This window comes from Lactuca virosa, chromosome 1 (assembly GCF_052849685.1).
Source record: "Lactuca virosa cultivar CGN04683 chromosome 1, Lactuca_virosa_CGN04683_v6, whole genome shotgun sequence".
NCBI lineage: Eukaryota > Viridiplantae > Streptophyta > Magnoliopsida > Asterales > Asteraceae > Lactuca > Lactuca virosa.
The window spans coordinates 66,508,225-66,533,170 of NC_136426.1; the positions used below are offsets into that span (position 1 = coordinate 66,508,225).

Here is a 24,946-nt window from a genome sequence, read left to right on the forward strand (position 1 = left end):
TTTCCGATAAAACCGGGATGTTTTTATTGGAAATCGGGCTTCTCGCGGGCAGAGTTTCGGCTTGGAAACTTCACTTCTCGGGATCTTCGGGGCATCGGAACTTGCTTCGGGGCTCGGGAATGATATTGGGGCTTCAGGGTATCTCTTGTACGAAAATCGATGCAAAATGGGAGAGAGAGAAGAGAAAATGAGCAAAGGAATCGGCTGCCCTCGCATTCTATTTATAGGGTGCTGAAACTTGATTTACGTTGGGCGTAATTTCGGAGTACGCTGGGCGTACTAAGCTCTACGCTGGGCGTACGCTTCGGATAAGCTTTGGTATGCGTGCCTCGAACTTCAAAAAATCATAAGTTTTGCATACGAGCTCCGTTTTCGACGTTCTTTATATCCACGCGTAGGTGAGACTATGCTCTACAACTTTCATTTAGACTTCGTTGGCTAATTTTGACTTTATTTTTATTATATTATTTTTAGTAGGTCGGGACAAGAAAACTCTGTTGTAAAATCATAACTTCTTCATTCGACGTCCGTTTTCGTCTGTCTTTTTACCGTTGGACTACTAACGACGAGATCTTCGATTCTCGTTTAGATTGTTTCGGCTAAATATCGCTCGATCTCATATTCAAACTTCGGGCTGTATACTGCTAAGCCGAAATTTCGAAAAATCATAACTTCCTCATACGAAGTCAAATTTAGACGTTCTTTTTATGCACGCTCTCAGTTTAATGTATTCTACGACTTTCGTTTAGATCGCTAAGTCCAAATATCTCTCTAACGTAAATTCACTATTTACGTCGCGAAACTTCGACAGGTCATAACTTCAACAGGTGATAACTTCTTCGTCATAACTCGGATTTCGGCATTCTTTATATTTTCGGAAACCTTGTGACATATAATTCAACTTGGTTAAGATTATTAATTCTAAATAAACTTCCATCAAAAAGTCATTTTTGATGCTTATCGTCTCTAAATTGACTAGCCCGGGTCTACGGGCGTTACACTTTGTCCCAAAAGTCCCAAGTTTGTGCATGATGCGTTTTAGACATAATAAGTTGTCCTTTCAGAGCCTATGAAGGGTTCTAAATGATAAAAATGAAGTCCCGATAGCTAAAAGTGTCCCATGCAAGTAGTAGGAAGGTCTTAATGGGTTAAGACCATGTATTAAGGGCTTTTTGGACGTCCAAAGTCTTAAAGTTCGAGACTTTATGATTCTGGGGTTCGTTTAGTCAATGGATCTGGAGTTTGGGCTTAAGTTCTTAAGTCATTAAGCACTTATTAGGGTTTTGGTAAAAGTCGCGTACGCCCCACATAAGTTTTGTACGCCCAACGTACCGAGTCAATCATCCTGATGGCGGTCAACGCATGGCGGAGTACGCCCAGCGTACCAAAGGAGTACCGCCAGCGTACGCCCTCTGTTGGGCTTTTGCGATTTGGGTTTTGGATTGGGCCACCTTTGGGTCATTATGGTTTGGTCCTTTGCTGGACTTTCCGAATAAATGTATTTTGGGCCTATTATGGAAATGGACCTTTGGGTGAGGCCCAATTATAGAGTTAGGCCCAATTGGGAAAATTGGGCCTATGATGGGCCTTGTATATGTGGACTTTTTGATCGTGGATTTGGTATTGGGCCTTGGCCCAAATTAGAGAAAAGGCAAAATGGACTATTACCCTATGTGAGACCCTTGGTCAAGATTGATATCCCAATTGTTGACTTAGTATTCGTTATTTTGGATAGTTCGGGATTTTTGGTGAGACAGCGGTCGGAGACTTTCAGTCCAGTTCAACACTACTTGTGAGGTGAGTTCTTCTCACTATATCAACATGGTCTAAGGCACCAAGGTTAACCCTTTATGATTGTATCCTGGTTATAGTATGATGTTATGTTAGTGATCTGTTAAATTTGTATCCTGGTTATAAAATTATGTTATGTTAGTGATCTGTTAGATCTATATCCTGGTTATAGGATGATGCTATGTTTAGTGATCTGTTAGATCGGTACCCTAGTGTATAGGAAGATGCTATGATTAGTGATCTGTTAGATCTATATGATTACCTGTACATGCTAGCTAGCGTATGATATTTATGTGTTGATTGTGTGATTGGGTGTGGGTTGAGGCGGTCCTGCTTTGTGCTCTAGGCCAACATACCCAGGGAGGCCCGGATAGACTGCAGACCCGGTAGGGTGTACTAGTCAGGTCGAAGGCCTGGAGAACGGTCCAAACAGGCTGAAGGCCCGGAAGGGAGGACCAGACATGCTGAAGGTTCTGAGAGTGGGCCAGAGTGACTGAAGGCCCGGTGAGCATACTGAAGACTCTAAGAGTGGACCAGGTAGACTTAAGGCCCGGTGAGGGCGGACCAGTCGTACTGTAGACTCTATATATGCATGTTGTTTGTATGATATTGTTATGGTTTGTATGGCGTTGGTATTTTGGGTGAACTCACTAAGCTTCGGGCTTACAGTTGTTGATTTTGTTTTAGGTACTTCAGATGATCGCGGGAAGGCGAAGGCGTGATCATGCACCTCCTCATATTTTATGATTTTGATTTATGGGATACCCTGACATGAAACTATTTTGAAAACACTTTGTAATAATTAATGGTTTTTGCATGGTTGAAAAAGTTTTAAATTGGCTTGAATTTTATGGATGTTGTAGAATCATCAAGCAACTCAGATCCACCCTTGTTGGCATCCTCTGAACCTTTGTAAGTCATCAAGACTTGATCTTTTTGGTTCCTTTCTTATAGATCTAGGTTTACTTGCATATTTTGGTGCATAATTGAGTTTTTAATGGTTGAATGTGATAAAGTTTGCAACTTTATGACCCATCAAGGTTCTTTGAGCATAACACCTTCTGGATCTAGAAGTTAGATGGGATTTGGAAGTGATGCATGTGGTTTTGGTCATTTTTCCATCTTTTGACCTACCTTGAGTGAGGGACATGCATGGGTCATGCATGTCCACAAATTTCAGATTTTTATGGACCTTTAGGGTCCCAAGAAGCTTCCTGGAGAATATGAACAGAGGGCTTGACGGATTAAGGACTCAATCCATTAAGTTGTCCAGATGCAGCAACCACGGCGTGGCAAGGTGCTTGCCACGACATGGTGAAGGGAAAAGTCATGAATATTTTGGCGTTCAGCTATCACGATGTGCCCATGGTTTGGCCACGACGTGGCGACCTTTTGAGTTGACTTTGACCATTGACTTTTTGACCTTGTTGACTTTTGGTCAAATGGCCAGTTTTTTAGAGTGTAGACTAAGGTTTGACCTTGGATGTTTCTTTAGGTAGGTAGTAGCACTGGTTTCACGACTCTACGAGTTGTGATTGTTTCGACTTCGAGTATGAGGTGAGTCTTCTCACTATACTATGTAGGTTGTTATATTGTATTTGTGACTATTACATGAAAGAATATGGTTGGATCACAACACATGTATAAAAGAATGTGGTTGGATCACATCACTTGTATGAAAGACTGTAGTTGGATCATAACACTTGTTTGTATTTGTGACTTGCATGGAAAACCATGGTTGGATCACATCACTTGTATGATTTCATATTTTTTTAAATCTTAATCAATTTTTTGCCACAAAAAAAATATCTAAACCTCATAAATACCGCAAAACACCTAATAGGCGATAAACGAGAGATAAAAAATTGTTTTATTGTCAATATGTTGTATCGCTAGTAAAGATGAGATCAATGGACAAAACCCAAAGGAAAGCATCATTGTGAACACAAGTGGAGGAACTATTGTAACGCCCGTAGATCCGGGCTAGTCAATTTAGAGACGATAGGTGTCAAAAACGACTTTTTGATAGAAGGCTATTTAGAATGAACAGTCTTAATAAAAGTTGTAGCATATGTTACAAGGATTCCGTACATATAAAGAACGCCAAAATCCGAGTTATAACGAAGGAGTTATGACCTGTCGAAGTTTCGCGACAAAACCGACATGGCACCAGGAGGCGTAAATAGTGAATTTACGATAGAGCGGCTTTTAGCCTTAGCAATCTAAACGAAAGTCGTAGAAAACGTTAAACCGGGAGTGTGCATAAAAAGAACGCCCAAATCTGACTTCGTATGAGGAAGTTATGATTTTTCGAAGTTTCAGCTTAGCAGTGTACAGCCTGAAGTTCGAATATTAGATCGAGCGGTTTTTAACCAGCACGACCTAAACGAGAATCAAAGATCTCGTTAATAGTAGCGTAACGTTAAAAAGACAGACGGAAACGGACGTCGGATGAAGAAGTTATGAATTTTTAACGGACCAATCTTGTCCCGGCCTGTTAAAAATATAACTTTTTAAACAAAGTCAAAATTAGCCGACGAAGTCTAAACGAAAGTTGTAGAGTACGATCCCGACTACGCGTGGATATAAAGAACGTCGAAAACGGAGCTCGTATGCGAAAGATACGAATTTTGAAGTCGGAGTATGAATTTACGAAGCCTGATGCGAACTCGATGACGTGGCCAAATCTCAGCCGTTCCTTGTTGCCCACCCCTCGCTTCGGATGGTGACAGCTGGTGCGAGGACTACGCCCAGCGTAATCCGAGAACGCCCCGCGTAGTCCATAGGATGCCTTGAGATGCGAAGTACGCCCCTCGTCGGAAGAAGTTACGCCCAACGGACTATTTCGTATGCGGTCCGAGACCAAGCCACGATGACCCAGCAGCGAAGCGATGCGTGTCTCGTACGAAGCCACACTACACCCAGCGTATGCCTTCGGTACGCCCAGCGTAGACCGAAGCTGGAGCCTATAAATAGGTTGCGAAGGCAGCCTCTTTTCTTCACCAATTTACTCACCATTTCTCTCTCTACTTTCTCTTACTACCCCTACCCCCCCCCCCCGGTCTAGGTAAACCCCCTAGCACCCGAAGGAAGCCCCGAGGCTCCCGAAGTCCCGAGAAAAAGGGTCTTTCGGCTCGGAAACACTGCTCCAAGCAAAACCCGGTTTTCGAGAAAACCCGTTGTAAGTGAGCTACGCCTACGCTATTTTTAATATAGCTTTTATTTAATTATAGTAACGTTATTAGGACTTTATAATAATTATTTAGGCTATTATTATGGGTTATATAAGTGTCGTTATAATATATTTTTAACCACTCGCGGTACGGGGAATCTGGTTTAAAGGGCCGCATAGGGTTGTTGGATTTCAGAAGTGCTATATGCCAAAATGGTCCTGCCCTCCGGTGTTTTATGTCTGGCCCTTGTCTGTACATAGTGGTTGGAAAATATTATTTAAACGCTTATATAATAATAATAATGCTAAGACTAATAATTAGTCACGGTAAATATTAGACTAAAATCTAGTGGTAATAATACTAGGTTTCGTCGGAGGAAAATAGAATCGTTAGAAGCGAAGCGCTGCCCGAGATTGGAATCATCACTTTAACAAGTGAGTGCATAGTTACTTGCATCTTACACATAGATATGAAGTATTTAATATAAATTACATGCTATGTGTGCATATTGTCTGTATACTTGCCGTCTATGCTGGTGAAAGATTTTTATACATGTTTTAAATGATTTAAACTGTATATGTATTTTATATCTACAAAATGTGTTGGGTAAAACATGGGTAGATTAAATAGTTGCTGTGTGACAAAAATAAAATGATGAGAGATGATATAGACTATGAGATAAGGGTGAGAGGTGAACCATGAGAGAAGCCTTTTACCCAAGTGTTGGCCCCGTCATCTAGCAGAGTATGGATGACAACACAAAAGAAATCAGAGACTCGCTCGAGTATACTCGCACTCGATACCCAACCCTACTTGCTCTTTAGTACCCTAAGGATTCTTACTTGGACTGCTCACCGATCCGGTGTTTCCAGTAGTACGGGCCCTTATACTACCTTCCACAGCGCATCGGTATTCACCCCAAGTCCTCCTCCTAGGATCCCAGATCACAAGTACTCTATATCTCACTAAACTCAGGCTACTCTCCGGTAGACCACTCATAAGCTTCTCGCTGCTACCTACTTACTCTCGAAGTATCTCATAGTAGCAATAACTCCTAGGCTAAGGCATCACAAATCAGGCCCACTCTAGTCCTAACCATGAATACCTAGCATACTCTAGCATGCATAACATACCACATAATATCTCATAACACATAATGTAAGGGTATTTTGGGAAATCACCGTTCGGGCGCTGGCTGATCGTATACACTGCTCTGCTCTGCTCTTTTCAAAATCCTTTTACTCTTTTAGAAAAGTTTTATTTCGAAAAATTCCTCAAATCCTCAGTTTGAGTTCAAATGCGCTCGAAGGTGCATCCGAATCCCTCAAACCAAGGCTCTGATACCAACTTGTAACACCGTAATTTTTCAAACAATTTTTCACATTTTTAAAAGCATACTTTCATTCATAGATATTATAAAAATCTCATTGTATCACATATCAATCCATAGAAACACATCCCAAGACCATAATGTATAAAAACTCCTCATGTGTGTACTGATCATGCCGACGCCTTCCTGCGATCCTCACTGGTACCTGAAACACATAACACAACACTGTAAGCATAAATGCTTAGTGAGTTCCCCAAAATACCACATATAACACATATTAGCCACTCGAGGCTGTAACTCTGTGGACCCTCCGGTCCTAACTCTGTGGACCCTCTGGTCCTAACTCTGTGAACCTTCCGGCTCTAACTCTGTAACTCTGGAACATACATGACATGAATCACATAGAAATAATGCAGTGTATCACAATCACATAAATAGCATACAAGATACTCTGTCACATAACTCTAATTACCACTCTAGGTAAAGTATAGTGAGAAGACTCACCTCGGGTAACTCGGTAATTCTCGAGCTCGGTAAAATCTGGTCTAGCCCCCGCCTAATCACATGGAATAAGTACTCTAATCAATAAAACCCTCAAGGCTAGACTAATCCCTCTCTTAGTACTCTCAGAAGGGTAAAAGACCATTTTACCCCTCTCATGTCTCAAAGACTCTAACATTGACCAAACCCTAAAAGTCAACAAAAGCCAACGGTCAGACTTGACCTAGACTCGTCGAGTGCACTCGTGTGACTCGGCGAGTACATGCATGTCCTCTTCGTCCCTGGTTCTCACTCGACTCGCTGAGTCAACCCTACACTCAATGGGTTATTACAGATCGCGAATCGCGGGGCAACCCGACTCGACTCGTCGAGTCCCTTATGGGCTCGGCGAGTTCCTCCCATGAAAACACTCAAACGATCTTTTGAGGTCAGATCTGCTTCACCAACCAGTAGATCCAACCTTCTAACACTCGAAAGTCATGTAAAGGTTCAAACTTTACGTTCATGCAATGCTTATAAGACCAAAAATGGAGAAATAACCTTTTAAATGGCGTTTTACTCTCAAGGCTCACTTGAAAGCTCATAAAGCTGGAAGCTTGGGACCTTTTGGACCTCTCAAGGTCCAGATCTATCATCTATACCCAAAGGGACCTCATATGCTTCTCAATCTAACTCAAAATTGTGCAAAGGAAACCCTAGATTCAAGGAATCTATCAAATACACGAAATGGGAAGGAACTTGTAGCTCAAAACGTGAATCTTAGTGTGAACAACACAGATCCAAGCTCCACAATCAGCCTAGCTTGTTCTACCTCCTTCCTTCTTGCTAAAACACACAAGAAATGGTGAGTTAGCCTTCCTCTTGCACCACAAACGATCTCTCTGCTCTCTAGGGTTTCTCAGGGGTGAAGTGGCCGCAAATGGAGGCCATAAAGGCCTTTAAATAAGGCTCAGGCCCTGAAATTTAGGGTTTCACTTTACAGCGCGGACTCGCCGAGTCCACGCATCGACTCGTCGAGTCCCTCATTAATCCAGACAAGAATTCGCGATCCTGCTCGGCGAGTCTGAGCGCCTACTCGCCGAGTCCCTCCCTAAAACTCAAGGTAAATACTTAAAATAAGATACCTGGGAATCCGGATGTTACAATTCTCCCCCACTAGAATCAGACTTCGCCCTCGAAGTCTTGCTCAGCAAACAACTCTGGATGCTGCTCTCGCATCTCCAACTCCGGCTCCCAAGTCAGCTCGGACCCTCTCCGATGTTGCCACTGGACCTGCACCAGGGGCACCTCCTTGTTCCTCAGAACCTTGATCTTCCGATCCCGGATCGCGATTGGCCTTTCTGCATAATTCAGGTTCGCATTCACTTGAATATCCTCCAGCGGCACCACCGCCGACTCGTCGGCTATACACTTCCTCAACTGAGACACGTGGAAGGTATCATGAATCTGGCTTAACTCCTCGGGTAGCTCTAGACGATATGCTACCTTTCCCACCCTCGCGGTCACCCTGAACGGGCCAATATACCGGGGCCCTAGCTTGCCCCTCTTCCTGAATCGAATCACTCCTTTCCAAGGGGACACTTTCAGGAGTACGAAGTCTCCCACCTGGAACTCAAGCTCGGATCGTCGCCTATCCGCATAACTCTTCTGGCGACTCTGAGCCGTCAACAACCTCTGTCTAACCTGCTGTATCTGCTCTGTCGTCTGAAGCACTATCTCAGTGCTGCCTATCACGCGCTGCCCTACCTCTCCCCAGCAAATAGGAGTCCGACATCTCCTCCCATATAACAACTCGAAGGGAGGCATACCAATACTCGAATGGTGGCTGTTGTTATAAGAAAACTCCGCCAACGGCAGATACGTGTCCCAACTTCCCCCGAAGTCCAACACACATGCTCGGAGCATGTCCTCGAGCGTCTGAATCGTCCCCTCACTCTGCCCGTCCGTCTGTGGGTGGTAAGCGGTACTGAAATGTAGCCTCGTACCCAACTCCTCATGGAACTTCTTCCAGAACTTGGAAGTGAAACGTACATCTCGGTCTGACACAATCGAGATCGGTACTCCATGTCGCGATACCACCTCCCTCACATACAACTCTGCCAATCTCTCTGCAGAAGAGCTCTCACTGATAGCAAGGAAGTGAGCGCTCTTCGTCAGCCGGTCGACAATCACCCAAATCACATTGACACCTCTCGCGGTCCTTGGCAATTTGGTGATAAAATCCATGGAAATCTATTCCCACTTCCACTGGGGAACCTCAAGTGGCTGCTACTTGCCGTGCGGACGCTGGTGCTCAGCCTTAACCCTGCGACAGGTCAAGCACCTCTCAACAAACCATGCTACATCCCTCTTCATACAGGGCCACCAGTAATCTTTCTTCAGATCCAAATACATCTTAGTGGCCCCGGGATGGATCGAGAACCTCGATCGGTGCGCCTCCTCCATCAAAGTGGTGCGCGTCCCGCCTGCATACGACACCCAAATCCGACCCTGAAAGGTCATAAGCCCACGGATATCGGTAACGAACTCAGGTACCTGTCCAATCACCCGCTCTCTCTTGCGGTTCTCCGGTCTCACGGCCTCTGCCTGGGCCTCCCGAATGGTGTCCAACACCGAAGTCATCACTGTCAATCTCAAACAAACATCTCGTATCGGGGCACTCTCCGCCCTGCGACTCAGGGCATCAGCTACAACATTAGCTTTGCCCGGGTGGTATAGGATCTCACAATCGTAATCCTTTACCACGTCCAACCATCTCCTCTGGTGCATATTCAGATTGGGCTGATCCATCAAATACTTCAAGCTCTTGTGGTCCGTGTATATGGTACACCGAACCCCATATAAATAGTGACGCCAGATCTTGAGGGCGAACACCACTGCCCCCAACTCCAGATCGTGGGTGGGATACCTCGTCTCATGAGGCTTCAGCTGCCTCGATGCATACGCTATCACATGCCCCCTCTGCATAAGTACTGCACCCAACCCTGATATCGATGTGTCACAATACACCATAAAATCCTCCATCCCTTCCGGGAGGGCTAACACCGGGGCTTTGCATAACCTCTGGCGAAGTGTCTCAAACGAGGTCTGTTGCTCCGGTCCCTACGAAAAAGCCACACCCTTCCGGGTCAACCTGGTGAGAGGCACGGCGATCTTGGAGAAATCCCTGATAAATCTCCTATAGTAGCCAGCCAACCCCAGAAAACTCCTGATCTCGGTGGGGGATCTCGGCACCTCCCAACTCATCACCACCTCAATCTTGGCCGGATCGACCAATATCCCATTCTGGTTGACGCGGTGTCCTAAGAACTGGACCTCTCGTAACCAGAAATCGCACTTGGAGAATTTGGCGTAAAGTCTCTCCGATCTCAGAACTCCGAGGATCTCCCTCAAATGCTCCTCATGCTGCTCTCTGGATCTCGAATACACCAGTATGTCGTCGATGAATACAATCACCGATCGATCCAACATCGGTCTGCACACCCTGTTCATCAGATCCATGAACGCTGCCAGTGCGTTGGTGAGCCCAAAAGGCATCACCACGAACTCGTAATGCCCATAACGAGTCCTGAATGTCGTCTTCTGGATATCCTCATCTCGCACCCTCATCTGGTGATATCCAGACCTCAAGTCTATCTTGGAGAACCAAGATGCTCCCTGCAACTGATCGAACAGATCATCAATCCTCGGCAGTGGGTAACGGTTCTTGACCGTTAACTTGTTCAACTCCCGGTAATCAATGCACATCCGGTGCCAACCATCCTTTTTCTTGACAAAAAGGATCGGCGCTCCCCACGGCGAGCTACTCGGTCGAATAAACCCCTTCCCCAGCAGCTCCTGAAGCTGCGAGGATAACTCCTGCATCTCTGGCGCCTTGGCGATAGGCGCTGCCCACGGAATCAAATCGATGCGGAACTCTACCTGCCTCTCGGGAGGCACGCCCGACAACTCCTCGGGGAAAACATCCGGGAACTCACGCACTATCGGGACCTCATCGACCGACCTCGGTCTCTCTGCATCTACTCTCGTATCCACCACATAAGCCACAAACCCACTACAACCCTGCTGTAGGCTCTGCCTCGCTCTAGCGACCGAACAAAATGCTAACCCAGAACGGGTACCCTCGTCATAAACCGTAAGAACTCCCCCACTAGGGTCTCGTATGGTCACCAACTGTCGCTCGTAGTCGATGACCTCTCCAAACCTGCTCAACCAGTCCATGACCATGATGACACAGACATCTCCCATCGCAATCGGGACCAAATCAATCGGAAACTCAACGCCGAAGATCTCGAGTACACATCCTCGGATCACATCAGTGGCATACACCGCTCTCTCGTCAGCTATGGAAACTCGCAAAGGTCGACTCAACGCCTCTCGACAGATACTGATGTGCTGACTAAAGGCTAACGACACAAAAGACCAACTCGCACCCGAGTCAAATAACACCAAAGCAGGTACAAAACTCACAAGAAACGTACCTACGCATATCATAATATAAGCATAACACCATAATCTCAAAATAAATAGATGAAAGAACACATACCCGCCACAACATCTGGCGCTGCGCGGACCTCCTCCGCTGTCAACTGGAAGGCTCTCCCGCGAGCCTTTGGCGCCTCGGCCTTCGCTGGTCGACTCTCTGCAGCTCGAACGGTAGCAGGGGCAGATCCCTGTGATGCTCCCTGGGCTAACCCCCACAACTGCGGACACTCGGCCTTCCGGTGTCCTGTCTGGTTGCAGTGAAAACAGACTACAAACCCCTTGGGGCAATCCTTGGCCATGTGCCCCTCCTTGCCACACTTGTAGCAAGACCCTGCTCTGCAAACCCCCTCATGACTCTTGCCGCACTTGCCACAAGTGCGGCTCTTCTGGTTCCCTGATCTCGAATCGGCGGGCTTGGCCCGCTTGGCTGCCGGCTGGGACTGTGTCGGTCGCCGATCCCTCCCTTGAGACTCCGCCTCCTCCCTGGCTTGAGTCTCGAGCTCAATCTCCCTCTTCCGGGCATTTGCCTGAAGCTCGGCAAATTTCCGGTACGACGAGTTCGCCACGGACTCGTGGATGTCTCTCCTCAAAATGCTCAAATACCGACTCATGCGTGCCTTCTTGGAAGACACGTGCTCAGGGCAGAACATCGCCCTCTCATGGAAAATCCTGGTGATCACTGTAACAGACTCGGTACCCTGCTTGAGGGTCAAGAACTCCTGGGCCAAACGTTCCCTTTCCACCGGGGGAACGTACTCAACACGAAACATAGCGGCGAACCTCTCCCAGGTCACCGCGGCAAGCTCTGCAGAAGAGTAGTGCGCTATCACAAACTTCCCCCAGTCCTTCGCTCCCAAGCGAAGCTGGTTCAGCGCGAACCGAACTCTCAGATGCTCCGGACAAGAACACGTATAGAAGCATCCCTCAATATCCGAAATCCATCTCATCGCAGCGATCGGATCCTGTGTCCCATCAAACTCTGGTGGCTTCGTGTTGCTGAACTCTTGGTATAGCAACGAGTCACCCCCCTGCGGTCTCGCAGCAGCGACGGCTGCGGTGGCCGCAGCAACAGCAGCATCAGTAAGAGCAGCGTAACGCTTGTCAAAAGTCTCGATCAGGGTGGTCTTGATAGACCCAAACATCTCTGGTATCTCGGCTCGGATGGCAGCAACTACCTCCTCATGAATCAACCTACGGATCTCCTCATCACTGTACCACTGGTACCACTGCCTCCTGGGTGGTGGCGCGTCCCAACCATGATGTCTCTGAAATACAACACAAAAGAAATCAGAGACTCGCTCGAGTATACTCGCACTCGATACCCAACCCTACTTGCTCTTTAGTACCCTAAGGATTCTTACTTGGACTGCTCACCGATCCGGTGTTTCCAGTAGTACGGGCCCTTATACTACCTTCCACAGCGCATCGGTATTCACCCCAAGTCCTCCTCCTAGGATCCCAGATCACAAGTACTCTATATCTCACTAAACTCAGGCTACTCTCCGGTAGACCACTCATAAGCTTCTCGCTGCTACCTACTTACTCTCGAAGTATCTCATAGTAGCAATAACTCCTAGGCTAAGGCATCACAAATCAGGCCCACTCTAGTCCTAACCATGAATACCTAGCATACTCTAGCATGCATAACATACCACATAATATCTCATAACACATAATGTAAGGGTATTTTGGGAAATCACCGTTCGGGCGCTGGCTGATCGTACACACTGCTCTGCTCTGCTCTTTTCAAAATCCTTTTACTCTTTTAGAAAAGTTTTATTTCGAAAAATTCCTCAAATCCTCAGTTTGAGTTCAAATGCGCTCGAAGATGCATCCGAATCCCTCAAACCAAGGCTCTGATACCAACTTGTAACACCGTAATTTTTCAAACAATTTTTCACATTTTTAAAAGCATACGTTCATTCATAGATATTATAAAAATCTCATTGTATCACATATCAATCCATAGAAACACATCCCAAGACCATAATGTATAAAAACTCCTCATGTGTGTACTGATCATGCCGACGCCTTCCTGCGATCCTCACTGGTACCTGAAACACATAACACAACACTGTAAGCATAAATGCTTAGTGAGTTCCCCAAAATACCACATATAACACATATTAGCCACTCGAGGCTGTAACTCTGTGGACCCTCCGGTCCTAACTCTGTGGACCCTCTGGTCCTAACTCTGTGAACCTTCCGGCTCTAACTCTGTAACTATGGAACATACACGACATGAATCACATAGAAATAATGCAGTGTATCACAATCACATAAATAGCATACAAGATACTCTGTCACATAACTCTAATTACCACTCTAGGTAAAGTATAGTGAGAAGACTCACCTTGGGTAATTCGGTAATTCTCGAGCTCGGTAAAATCTGGTCTAGCCCCCGCCTAATCACATGGAATAAGTACTCTAATCAATACAACCCTCAAGGCTAGACTAATCCCTCTCTTAGTACTCTCAGAAGGGTAAAAGACCATTTTACCCCTCTCATGTCTCAAAGACTCTAACATTGACCAAACCCTAAAAGTCAACAAAAGTCAATGGTCAGACTTGACCTAGACTCGTCGAGTGCACTCGTGTGACTCGGCGAGTACATGCATGTCCTCTTCGTCCCTGGTCCTCACTCGACTCGCTGAGTCAACCCTACACTCAACGGGTTATTACAGATCGCGAATCGCGGGGCAACCCGACTCGACTCGTCGAGTCCCTTATGGGCTCGGCGAGTTCCTCCCATGAAAACACTCAAACGATCTTTTGAGGTCAGATCTGCTTCACCAACCAGTAGATCCAACCTTCTAACACTCGAAAGTCACGTAAAGGTTCAAACTTTACGTTCATGCAATGCTTATAAGACCAAAAATGGAGAAATAACCTTTTAAATGGGGTTTTACTCTCAAGGCTCACATGAAAGCTCATAAAGCTGGAAGCTTGGGACCTTTTGGACCTCTCAGGGTCCAGATCTATCATCTATACCCAAAGGGACCTCATATGCTTCTCAATCTAACTCAAAATTGTGCAAAGGAAACCCTAGATTTAAGGAATCTATCAAATACACGAAATGGGAAGGAATCTCAGGGGTGAAGTGGCCGCAAATGGAGGCCATAAAGGCCTTTAAATAGGGCTCAGACACTGAGATTTAGGGTTTCACTTTACAGCGCGGACTCGCCGAGTCCACGCATCGACTCGTCGAGTCCCTCATTAATTCAGACAATAATTCGCGATCCTACTCGGCGAGTCTGAGCGCCTACTCGCCGAGTCCCTCCCTAAAACTCAAGGTAAATACTTAAAATAAGATACCTGGGAGTCTGGATGTTACACTAAAAACCCACTGACATGTATTGCGAGTGGATTCTCGAAAACGATACTGGTGATAAACGAGATAAACCTTGGCGACTATGAGACTTAGTGCCTAAACCCTGGCGACTATGCGGCTTAGTGCCTGTTGTATAAACCCTGGCGACTATGAGACTTAGTGTCTAAGCCCTAGCGACTATGCGACGTAGTGCCTGTTGAGTAAACTCTGTCAACGATGGATTTCATGCCGATTCCTTAGGATGATCCTTAGGAATGAATGAATAAGGGATAGTTAATTCTTAGGGTAGACCCTTAAGAGTAAGGAAGATAATTGGGATGGGTAATTGGGTTAACTGTTTGATGATTAAACATAATAATTATATTATTGTGGGTTGAAAACCCTATGTACTCACCAGGTTTCCCAACCTGACTCACTCAAGCTTATTTGTATCACAAGTGTCGATATGAAGTTACATTACACTGAGAGATTAAAGAGATGTAGATCACTAGTGTAAATGATTGTAAGTTCTGTTTATGCTTATGTTTCTGTATTGACGATGACATCTCAAATGTTTTAAAATGAATAAAAAAATACGTTTCTTCGGAAATGTTTTGATAACGTATTTACCATGTTTTTTTTTCTGAGAACAAATTCTGCAACATTTTTATTAAAAGAGATACTCTGATTTTTATAAAACATAAACAAAATCGGTCTTTTCTGACCGTGAAAATGGGGATGTCACAACTATATGTCGCAAAATAGGCGGAAAATTTAGGAAAACCTGGTAACAAGAACATTGAATCTTCCGTATTTGTAGATTTATATTTAAATTTATCGTTGTGATGGTGATGGCGAAGGTGGTGGTTGTGATGGCGTAGTGGCGGTGGGTTGATGATTGCATTAATATGACGGTGGTGGGTGTGTGTGGGTGTTTGTAAGGGTGGGGGTTGTTAGGGACTGGGAGTGTGTGTTTATTTATATTTTGAAAAAAAATTAGAATTATAAAAATATGAAAAACAATAATTATTAGTTTCTTAATTTTTTTTATTTTTATTTTTATTTTAGAAAACGATAAATTATAGAAAAAATGTTGAACTAAATGCATTTTTAAAAATTCTAATTTTTTTTCCAGAAAATTAATCTTATTTCCGTTATTAAATGCAACCTAAATCTCTTGCAAAAACATTTGGTATTTTTGTAAGTATTTTTTTTACGGTTTTAGAGCAATTCCAACTATCCTCCATTTACCATCATTTTTGTGTTTTGGAGGCCAAAAATCCTCCATCTAACCTTCAAAGTTAACATCATTTAGGTCTGGCAATCGTGTCGTGTTCGGGTTAGCGGGTCGCGGGTTGGTGGGTTGGCGTGTCAAAATATACCAACCCAAACAGAACCCATTTAACTATACAGGTCACAGGTTGGCGGGTTTGGAACACAAACCCATATATGACCCGTCAACCCACTTATTTATACGGGTTCAAAGGTTGGCAGGTTCGTGGGTTAGATTTGGGTTCGTGGGTTAGATTTGGGTTCGTGTGTTCTTAGGTTGGATCGCAACAAATTGATTATCTACTGTGTTGTGTGTTCGTCGTTCACGTTCAAGCGTCGACGTTGTTCGATAATGATTCAATCATTCATGCTGACGTTCTTCGTGAGTTTGTTCTATCGTTTATCGCAGAGGGGAGAGTGAGAGAGGGCTTATTCGATTTTATTTGTGAGATACTGAGATTAGTTAGGGCAAACGCCAAATGTCAAATGGTTAATGGTATCGGGTATCCTATCCTAGTATAAAGTATAAACTGTATCGTGTATAATACTTAATACATTTAAAAAATATATAATTTATTTTATTAAAATTCTAAATGGGTTGGCGGGTCAACCCATATATTTTTTGAAAAACCCATATATGACATGTTTAATAAACGGGTTGACGGGTTGGAAAACTCAACCCAAACCCGTTTATTTCGTGTTGTGTCGCGGGTCGTGTCGAGAATTGTCAGGCCAAACATCATTCTTATGTTGGCCTTCTTTTAGGAAAGATGACACATTAGTCCTACAATGTATTGCACATTTGCTCATCCAGTCCTTTAATTTTTTTCTATAAGGGCATAAGTTTTTTTTTTTTTTTTTTACCTGCTTATTTTACCCATCTAACCTATAATAACCTGTCCACTATGCCACATAATCATAAAGAAGATGTATATGTCCATTCATCATGACATGGTTGACACGTGGCTGAATCCATGTCATCAATTTAACTTTTAAAGTCAAAATCAACCTAAAAAAGTCAAAACTGTATAAACTCGTACCATAAAGAACGACGTCCAATCTTTCATTGCTTCCAATTCTCTCTCAAATCCTTGACCATGTTTTGTCGTTTCTTTTCGTAGCTTATTCACAACAAATGAGGGAGGAGGAAGAACACATTTGATCCTCGTAAAGAAAATGTAGATGTCCATTATGTATTGTTTTCTCTTCGATCCTTGCTGTTGAGTTTCATCGTCTTCTTTAAGAACACATTCGATTTTAGGGTTTTTATCCTGGGTGATCTGAACAGTACCAACTTTCCACCTTTGAAATTAGGTCAAATCTCGATCGTGTCTGCTCCAAAACCTCATTCTAGTTCTTGAACTCAACAATGATAATACTCAAAGGGCTATTGATGGAAATGATTACGTTTTGGTTCTAGGTTATGCTCCTTGGTGCATTAGAAGTACTAAACTCATGCCTAGGTTTATAGAGGCTGCTAGTTCTATAAATGAAATAAAGAGCCCCGTTTTAATGGCGAAAATTGATGCTGAGAGGTACCCGAAAATAGCTTCGAATATTGAGATCAACGGGTATCCGACTTTGCTTTTCTTCGTCAATGGTACTTCTCAACCTGGTGGATTTTCCACGTAAGATTTCGTTTCAATGATGGTTTTTGCGATATTTTGGTACCCGTTGATTGTAATTAAGAAATTGTGATGTGAATTAGGAAGAAATTGTGATATGGGTGAGGAAGAAAGCTACACTTCATATGGTATAAGGAGGGAGGAGGAAGAAGAAGAAGACACATGTGGTGGAAGGGGTGAATCAAGTCATGGGTTTAGAGGAGAAAAGATGGGTCAGGTCAAAAGAGGTGAGAGTTTTCAAAGTCAAAGTCTATGCGGCAAAGGGGTAACCGGTTGACCCCTTCAATTCTTACAAAATGATCAAATCGACCCCACAAAAAACAATTTGTTCCCTTAAAAGACTCGAAAAAAACTTTAGGGACTGAATGAACAAAGTCAAAATACATAATAAGGCTAATATGTCATTTTCCCTTTCTTTTAACACCGACAAAATTGCAAGTTTGGTCCTTGTGGTATGTCAAAAATTGGATGTTTGGTCCAAAAAGTTTTGGGGTTGCACCGGTGGTCCAAAAGGTTTGATTTGTTGTGGAATTGGTCCAAAGGCTTAACAACCGTTTGTGCCCTCCGTTTGTGTGAGGGTATTTCTGTCAATTCACACCCCTTCTTTTAATATTTTATTAAATTAAACCACATCCTCCTAATTAATTGATACCTACCGGCAAATCCCCTGTGCAGTTCCCCAGAGCAAACACGGGAGGCGACAAGCCCCCTTTTGATCCCTCACCATTGTACCTTCCAGCCGATACAGAAGAGGCGCCCTTAAGCCGCCATTGATGCTTTCGTCTTCTCCTCTGCGAAATAGTGAAGCACCGGAGGTGCTTCTCCCAGCCAACGACCGATCGCCTCCACCTCCCCTCCTCGTGGCTGCCTGACCACCAAACACAGCCTCCACTGGTGCCAGTCGCTACTACCGTGCCCTTCGTTTTTCCCCATCGCACCTCACGACTGGAGTAGAAGAAGAATGAATCGTCGACTACCACCTCCTAACACCCCTTGTTGCCTCCTCATTTCCCTTCCTCTTATTCGGCTTAAGTCGAATCCCGGAGGCCATCACCAATTGTGAATCAATCGACGAAAAATCGGAAGCCATCTGACCCCCTTCCTTCAGCTAGAAGAACGATCGAACCTTCGCTGACTTCATGTGCCTTCTTCTTGACTGCCTTCGGTTCATTCCCGTTCCAATCTCCTCTTCCTCCCGATCGATTATGCCTTCGTTATTCCCTTCGTGTTCTGTATTCGTTTCCTTTGCGTTCCCCTTGACGATCGATCAAATGACGAACAAAAAAAAATCCCTTGACCCCTTTCTAACCGGGTTCTTATTTTGACCACTCAAAGTGGAATCAAACTTGAATTTAATTTATTCAAAAGTTACCCTTATTTGACAAATAATTTACAAGATCAATCCTTTTGGACAGAAATACCCTCACACAAACGGAGGGCACAAACGACTATTAAGCCTTTGGACCAATTCCACAACAAATCAAACCTTTTGGACCAGCGGTGTAACCCCAAAACTTTTTGGACCAAACATCCAATTTTTGACATACCACAAGGACCAAACTTGCAACTTTGTCTTTAACACCAAATCACCAAATATCACCAAATATGAAGGCCAATATAAAGACTTCTTAAAAAAACACAAATTTAAAAGTTGATGTTATACAATGTTATGTGGGTGGAGAACTCATACGGGACTTTCAGGTTTTCGGTTTCCGAGTTCAACTTAACGAGAGAAAGGAAAGGAATATGTGGAAATGAGAAGAAAACAAAAGAAATTGGTGTTCCCAAGTTTTACTAAATGAATGAAGTAGAGAGAAATTGAATGATCACTTTCCCTCCTAACTTTCATTCCGATTTGAAAAGAAAAGAACAAAATGATTAATTTTGTTTTCCTTTATTTTTCTCTTTTTTACTTGACTTTATTTTATTTTTTATTTATTATTATTTTTTTTAACAAGTCGACATAAAATCTTTAAAATTTGTGCGGACTCACTCCTCCCGCCTGCCACTCTTAACAATTTCGAATCCCTATCAACTCTCCTCTCTAGGGTTTTAATTTATTCACGAAAATGCAACAATGAATCAAACGCAGAGCTTCAATCTTGTCGATCCATTTGAAGAACAGTCTGTTCTCTCTCTAAATCCTCGAACACTTCGACTTTCAACCGATGCGTTGAAATCCAAAGACCTCGAAGCTGTTCACCAGTATATGAAATCAATGGTGAATTTTTCGATCATCTGCAACTTTTTTGTACAGTTTAATCATTCAGCAGTTATGATTTATGCTAATTGTTGTGTGGGAGCACAGTACTTCTGCTTAGGGTGTTTTGTTTCGATTTTTTTGATTTTTGAGTTACTAGATTTGACTGTGTTACTTTCACAATAATAACTTCTGAGAATAAGCAAACATGTAGATGAGGTGGATCATCTGGATCTGTTGATCATCAGGACGCGGTTTATACGAATTTCACACAATGTTCTTATTATGTGTCTATTTCATGGGAGTTGGGTTGGAACCCGTGTGATGGTTTAAAAGTGCTTTCATATTATTAGATTCAAAATATGCATGCCAAAATTGTAGTACATTTTGATTATCTGGAGCTGTAAATCACCATAACTTCTTAGATACGGATTATGCTTGTGGATTTCTATTTATTTCTGGTTAAACATTCTCAGAAGCAACAATCTTTGGAAGCATTTAAACTATGTTCTCCTACCGTTTGCATAAAGTCTTTAAGCTGACATTTTGGTGTCAAATGAATACTTTTTAACCTACAATTGACAAAAATAATCTACTTGTGGAGAAATTTAAGAAGACACACCTTTACTTTAACTTTTTGAGAATTTATGAAGTGGAAATTTAGAGGGACAGACTTCATAAAACTAAGAAAAATCAGAATGTTATTGTGTATGTTATTAGAGGATAATGTATAATGTATCCATTCCTAACCATTAGGCGAATGAAATTCGATAGTTAATCAGTTAATAGAAGAAGATTTTGTGTCACTTGAGTTATTTGGGAATTTCTGGGCCAACTCTCACTGGACTGGCAGATTTTGAAACAAAATATAAATCCAATTTGCTCTGGAGAGAGTATTGATTATTACAAGTGTGTTCACATTCAATTGCTGTAGGGTGTACAATGTGTCATGCAGATTACTATGTGATCTAAATTTGTTACTTATTGTCTCTTCATTGTTTAAGGCATTACAAAGCCCTGATAAGCATTTTGAGAAAGCAAAGTCGGTTGTAGATGGTGGTTTAGAATTCCTCAAAACCAAGAAAAGTGAAGCTGATATAAATGAGAAGGAAAACCCTCAACAACACAGACCAGGTTTGGTCCGGAGGCGTGCAAAGTTCTCTTTGAAGCCTGATACAAGGTAAAGTTTATTATACATACTACTTTCTTGTGTTTCCACATAAACATTTAATCTAGAAACCTGGAGTTAGCTTAACACACATCACTGTTGACAGCCAGTCTTCTACAATCCTGGAGCCAAGTCTTGAACTTGATCATCTGCAGGATCCAGAAGAATTTTTTGCAGCCTTTGAAAAGTTTGAAAGTACATTGTTCTTCTCTAATCTTTGTGTTTCAGTATTCATGATGTTTGTTGATATCATATTCATATCACACAAGTTACTAATACCAAGTTAAAATTGATTTCTAGACACCAAGAAAGAGCTCAAGAAACAGAGAGGAGGTGAAGATGTAGATGAGGTTGAAACTGCCACTACTGTTAGGCATCGTCGTCCAGAAATACCTAGGTATTATTGATATAAGCAGTTTAGCCTTTTTTACCGATTTTTTTTACCTAGTAATTTCTCATAGAGTAATCTTGAACTCATATTTCAGGAGAAAAGTTAGTTATAAGCATCATGAATACTCCAGTCAGTCTCAAGAGGATACATCAGTTGCTCAAGAGACATTGCAAGACAACATTGGAAGTCAACCTACTCAGTGTTTACAACAAGAATCTTTCACCCCCAATCATCAATGTGAGGAAGAGGAAGTAACTGGTAAGTTGATCCTTCTAAGTTTAATAATTATACAGTATATTTATGTAAGTATCTTTGCTTCTTCTTCTTGTTGTTGTTGATAAAGAATCTTTAGGATCATGATGTGGTTGACATAGTGGAAGAAATAACAAAGTTACTTGGCCAAAAGTTTTTTTAAATGATCAATAATCACAGACTCTTAATATACTATGTAACTTACACGATTTGTGTGTTTTGTGTGAACAGGATCAATAAGTAAAAGCGAGAACAGGGTCCAGGAGCTCTTTGATGAATTATTGGCTAGTAATATTCACAATTTAGATGGAAATCAGGCATTATCCTTTTTAAAAGACCGTATGAAGATTAAATCTGTTGATATAGACGAATTACAACTTCCAGACTTCCATGAAATTCCTAGAATTGACTTTATTTCTCCAGTCAAGAATTTAGTAGAAAACCCTGAGAGCATATTGACTAATACACATGCTTTGCCAGATGTTACAAAAGGGAAAACACTTGCTGCACAAATAGGGTTATCTAACAACCATTTCCAATCTCTAGGAGGCTCCCCCACGCCACCTAGGAGTCCATTTTCAGCAATTGCTGCATTAGGAAAACAAATGCTGAAATCAATTGTATCAAAGGATCCATTCTCCTCACATGATCTCGATTCACCTCCCATAACTTCTACTAAAATCATTGGTGGAGGGTCAAGTCATGCCAGCAAGGACAAGGAGTTCCCGGTTTCTGCCACATTGCACTTGTTAGCAAAAGAGAATATTACAGAAACTGCCACTGATGATATGGAAGACAGGGACCATAATATGGAAGAAAAGGATGCAGATGACAATGTAACTGATGTTCGAACAAACAAAGACATAAATGGAAATGTAAGGTTTTCTTATATCATATATATTTGTTATATATATATTTTCATAGTTTAGAAGTAAGTCTGAATGCAATTGGTTATGATATATTATGCAGGCTGCAGATATGGTGCAAGAAACATCATCTGTTACAGAAGTTAATTTAAATGTTGAGGACATTACTGAGGAGAATGTAAGTTCTGTTTAAAAACTGCTTTACAAATTACAAGAAGTTTTTGAAGATTGACTGAATGTAACTAATAACAAATGTCCCATTTATTGACGTAACAGGTTGAAGATGTGACAGAGAAAGCAGGAGCATCATCTTTACCAGAAGTAAATGTTGAGGTCTCTGAAGTGGAGGATTTGAGTCAACCAGGTTTATGTTGTTCGAACCTTTCCCTTGTTAATTGTATGCTTTCTATTTATTATTATTATATGAAGTAACTTTATCATCTCAATGTGAAACTGCTTATTGATGATCACTACTGATGAAGTTACTTTATCATCTCAATGTGAAGAATAGTTTTGTCATATGTAGATTTGAAATGTGATAGATTTTGAAAATGAAACAAGATTTTTTTTTACAAAATACTGGATTTCAACTTCATTTTCATTCCATTCGAAATCCTATTAGTTCATGATAAGTAACTTTTAGTTTGTGCATCATCTGTTATGTTTAGTTTGCTTTTGGGATTGTAATTTTTAGCCTTTTCTAGAATATTACTGTGGAGTGGAGTGTTGACATATTGATTTTGATGCCTTTTCAGCTCAAACGGATGCCAACTCTATTCAGGACCTGGATGTTAGTGCACCCACTCAAATTCTGGATATTCTTCCTCAACAGCAAAATGAGGTTGTCAGTCAATGTCCTTCCACTTTATTATTTCTTATATATAAATATATTGCCAGCTGTAAAGTCAAAAAATTGCGTGTTATGACTTATGAGTAACACTAACAAACAGTCTTTAATATATATATATATATATATATATATATATATTATAAATAGGAGGAGCATCCAAGGACAAGAACGAATAAGAGAAAGAAGATAGCAGCACGGAAGAATAAGATTGATCCGAAAAAGCGTCGCCAGAGCCTTGCAGGTTTCTTCATCTGTTCCTTGTTAAAAATTATGAATCAAACATATTTATTTATTTATGATATAATGGGGATGATTATGATAGGAGCGGGGTCTTCTTGGACATCTGGAGTGAGACGAAGCAGCAGAATTAAAAGGAGACCTTTGGAATATTGGAAAGGAGAAAGACTCTTATATGCTCGAGTCCATAACAGTAATTGCACACTTACACTTACACTTGCACTTCGTTTTTAACATATCTTACTTCATATCACTTGACATAAAAAAAATTGAATATATATATATATATATATATATATATATATAATGTGGTGGCTATTTTATGTGAAAAAATGTGGATGGGTTGGTTGCAGGCCTGCCTACAGTTATCGGTGTGAAATATTTATCTCCAACAAGTAAGGAGGAGGGTGGATTCAAGGTGGAATCTTTTGTCTCTGACAAATACAAACACCTTGTTGAGTTGACCGCTCTGCATTGACTTTGACCCACTTTCCCCAACTCTCAATTACCCTAAATTTGGTTGGAACAAATGATCAGATTTCAAGCAACAATTTCAAAATCTGCCTTACTTAGTAATCAGTATGTGAAAAATGATATGTACTCTGAAACTGTAGTTTCATATGGCTTGTGAAACAAAAACCCAGGTATCCACTAGTTAAAATAACATGTAGCTACCCACCTGTAAGGCTGTAACTCATTTTCACATTTTTATATATAATCTTCAACATTTATCTTTATGTGTATATGTATCATTTATCACGTATGTGTGTAGTTTGTTTCTTGCTTGTAAAGTTTATAAAAAGTGTTTTTTTTTTTTTTTTTTTTTTTTTTTTTTTTTTTTTTTCTATTTATTTTTGTTTTAAAGTTTGAAGTTACATTGTTCAATATTCATATTTTTCAAACTAATAAAATCACAAAGCTCTTGTCTGTTTTGGAACCAAACTGGAATTGTAGTGGGTTTAGTTTGGTTCGGTTTTTAGTTAAATGATTGGGGGTGTCTGGTGTGCTTTTATCCTTGATGAAAGACAGGTATTCATCTGTAATAGGTGGCAGATTTGGAATCATGTGCTGCGAACGAGATTATATATTAGGATTTCTGCTTAATTTTACATTCAGATTCAAAAACAACTCTATTTGTAACTGGATCAGATATGGCATGTTACAAGAGTTTGCCACATATAATCTTGGATCGACAAGTTTTTACTTAAACAACATAAAAAAGATATAAAAATTAAAGCATGCTATAACTTTAATATTTGTCAACCATCAACTTTGGCCTAGTGATGACTGAAACATTCCAAAATGTCTCTTTTATCATTTATTTTTTTCTAAAGCATGTACAGTACAAATATTTGCTACTAGTATGGTACCAATTATATTATAGTATCAATTTGTTTGGTTGGTACAAATTGGTAATTGTATATATAAACTTTTTAATAATTTTTTTATTGCAAGAGTTAAAGACCTCTAAGGACATGGAATAATTTTGTTGATT

The 24,946-nt window shown here is 41.7% G+C and overlaps 1 protein-coding gene across 1 annotated transcript; it reads left to right on the forward strand.

Annotated features, from left to right (window-relative positions):
* The first annotated feature begins 19,465 nt into the window (after nucleotides 1–19,465).
* Nucleotides 19,466–24,188, forward strand: LOC145143640 (centromere protein C-like). Its single transcript, XM_079074815.1, has 12 exons — nucleotides 19,466–19,708; nucleotides 20,692–20,867; nucleotides 20,962–21,050; nucleotides 21,156–21,252; nucleotides 21,341–21,504; nucleotides 21,730–22,373; nucleotides 22,468–22,542; nucleotides 22,641–22,728; nucleotides 23,120–23,205; nucleotides 23,362–23,455; nucleotides 23,537–23,644; nucleotides 23,805–24,188. The coding sequence occupies exons 1-12, from the start codon at nucleotides 19,565–19,567 to the stop codon at nucleotides 23,927–23,929; spliced, it is 1,890 nt and encodes a 629-aa protein (XP_078930941.1). The 5' UTR covers nucleotides 19,466–19,564; the 3' UTR covers nucleotides 23,930–24,188.
* Nucleotides 24,189–24,946: the final 758 nt, after the last annotated feature.

What these genes read in the sequence shown, in the direction of transcription:
- LOC145143640 (XM_079074815.1), top strand. Translation starts at nt 19,565, where the DNA reads ATGAATCAAACGCAGAGCTTCAATCTTGTCGATCCATTTGAAGAACAG. An exon ending in TTCCTCAACAGCAAAATGAG is followed by an intron (nt 23,206 to 23,361) that starts GTTGTCAGTCAA and finishes TATTATAAATAG; the next exon opens with GAGGAGCATCCAAGGACAAG. An exon ending in ATATGCTCGAGTCCATAACA is followed by an intron (nt 23,645 to 23,804) that starts GTAATTGCACAC and finishes GGTTGGTTGCAG; the next exon opens with GCCTGCCTACAGTTATCGGT.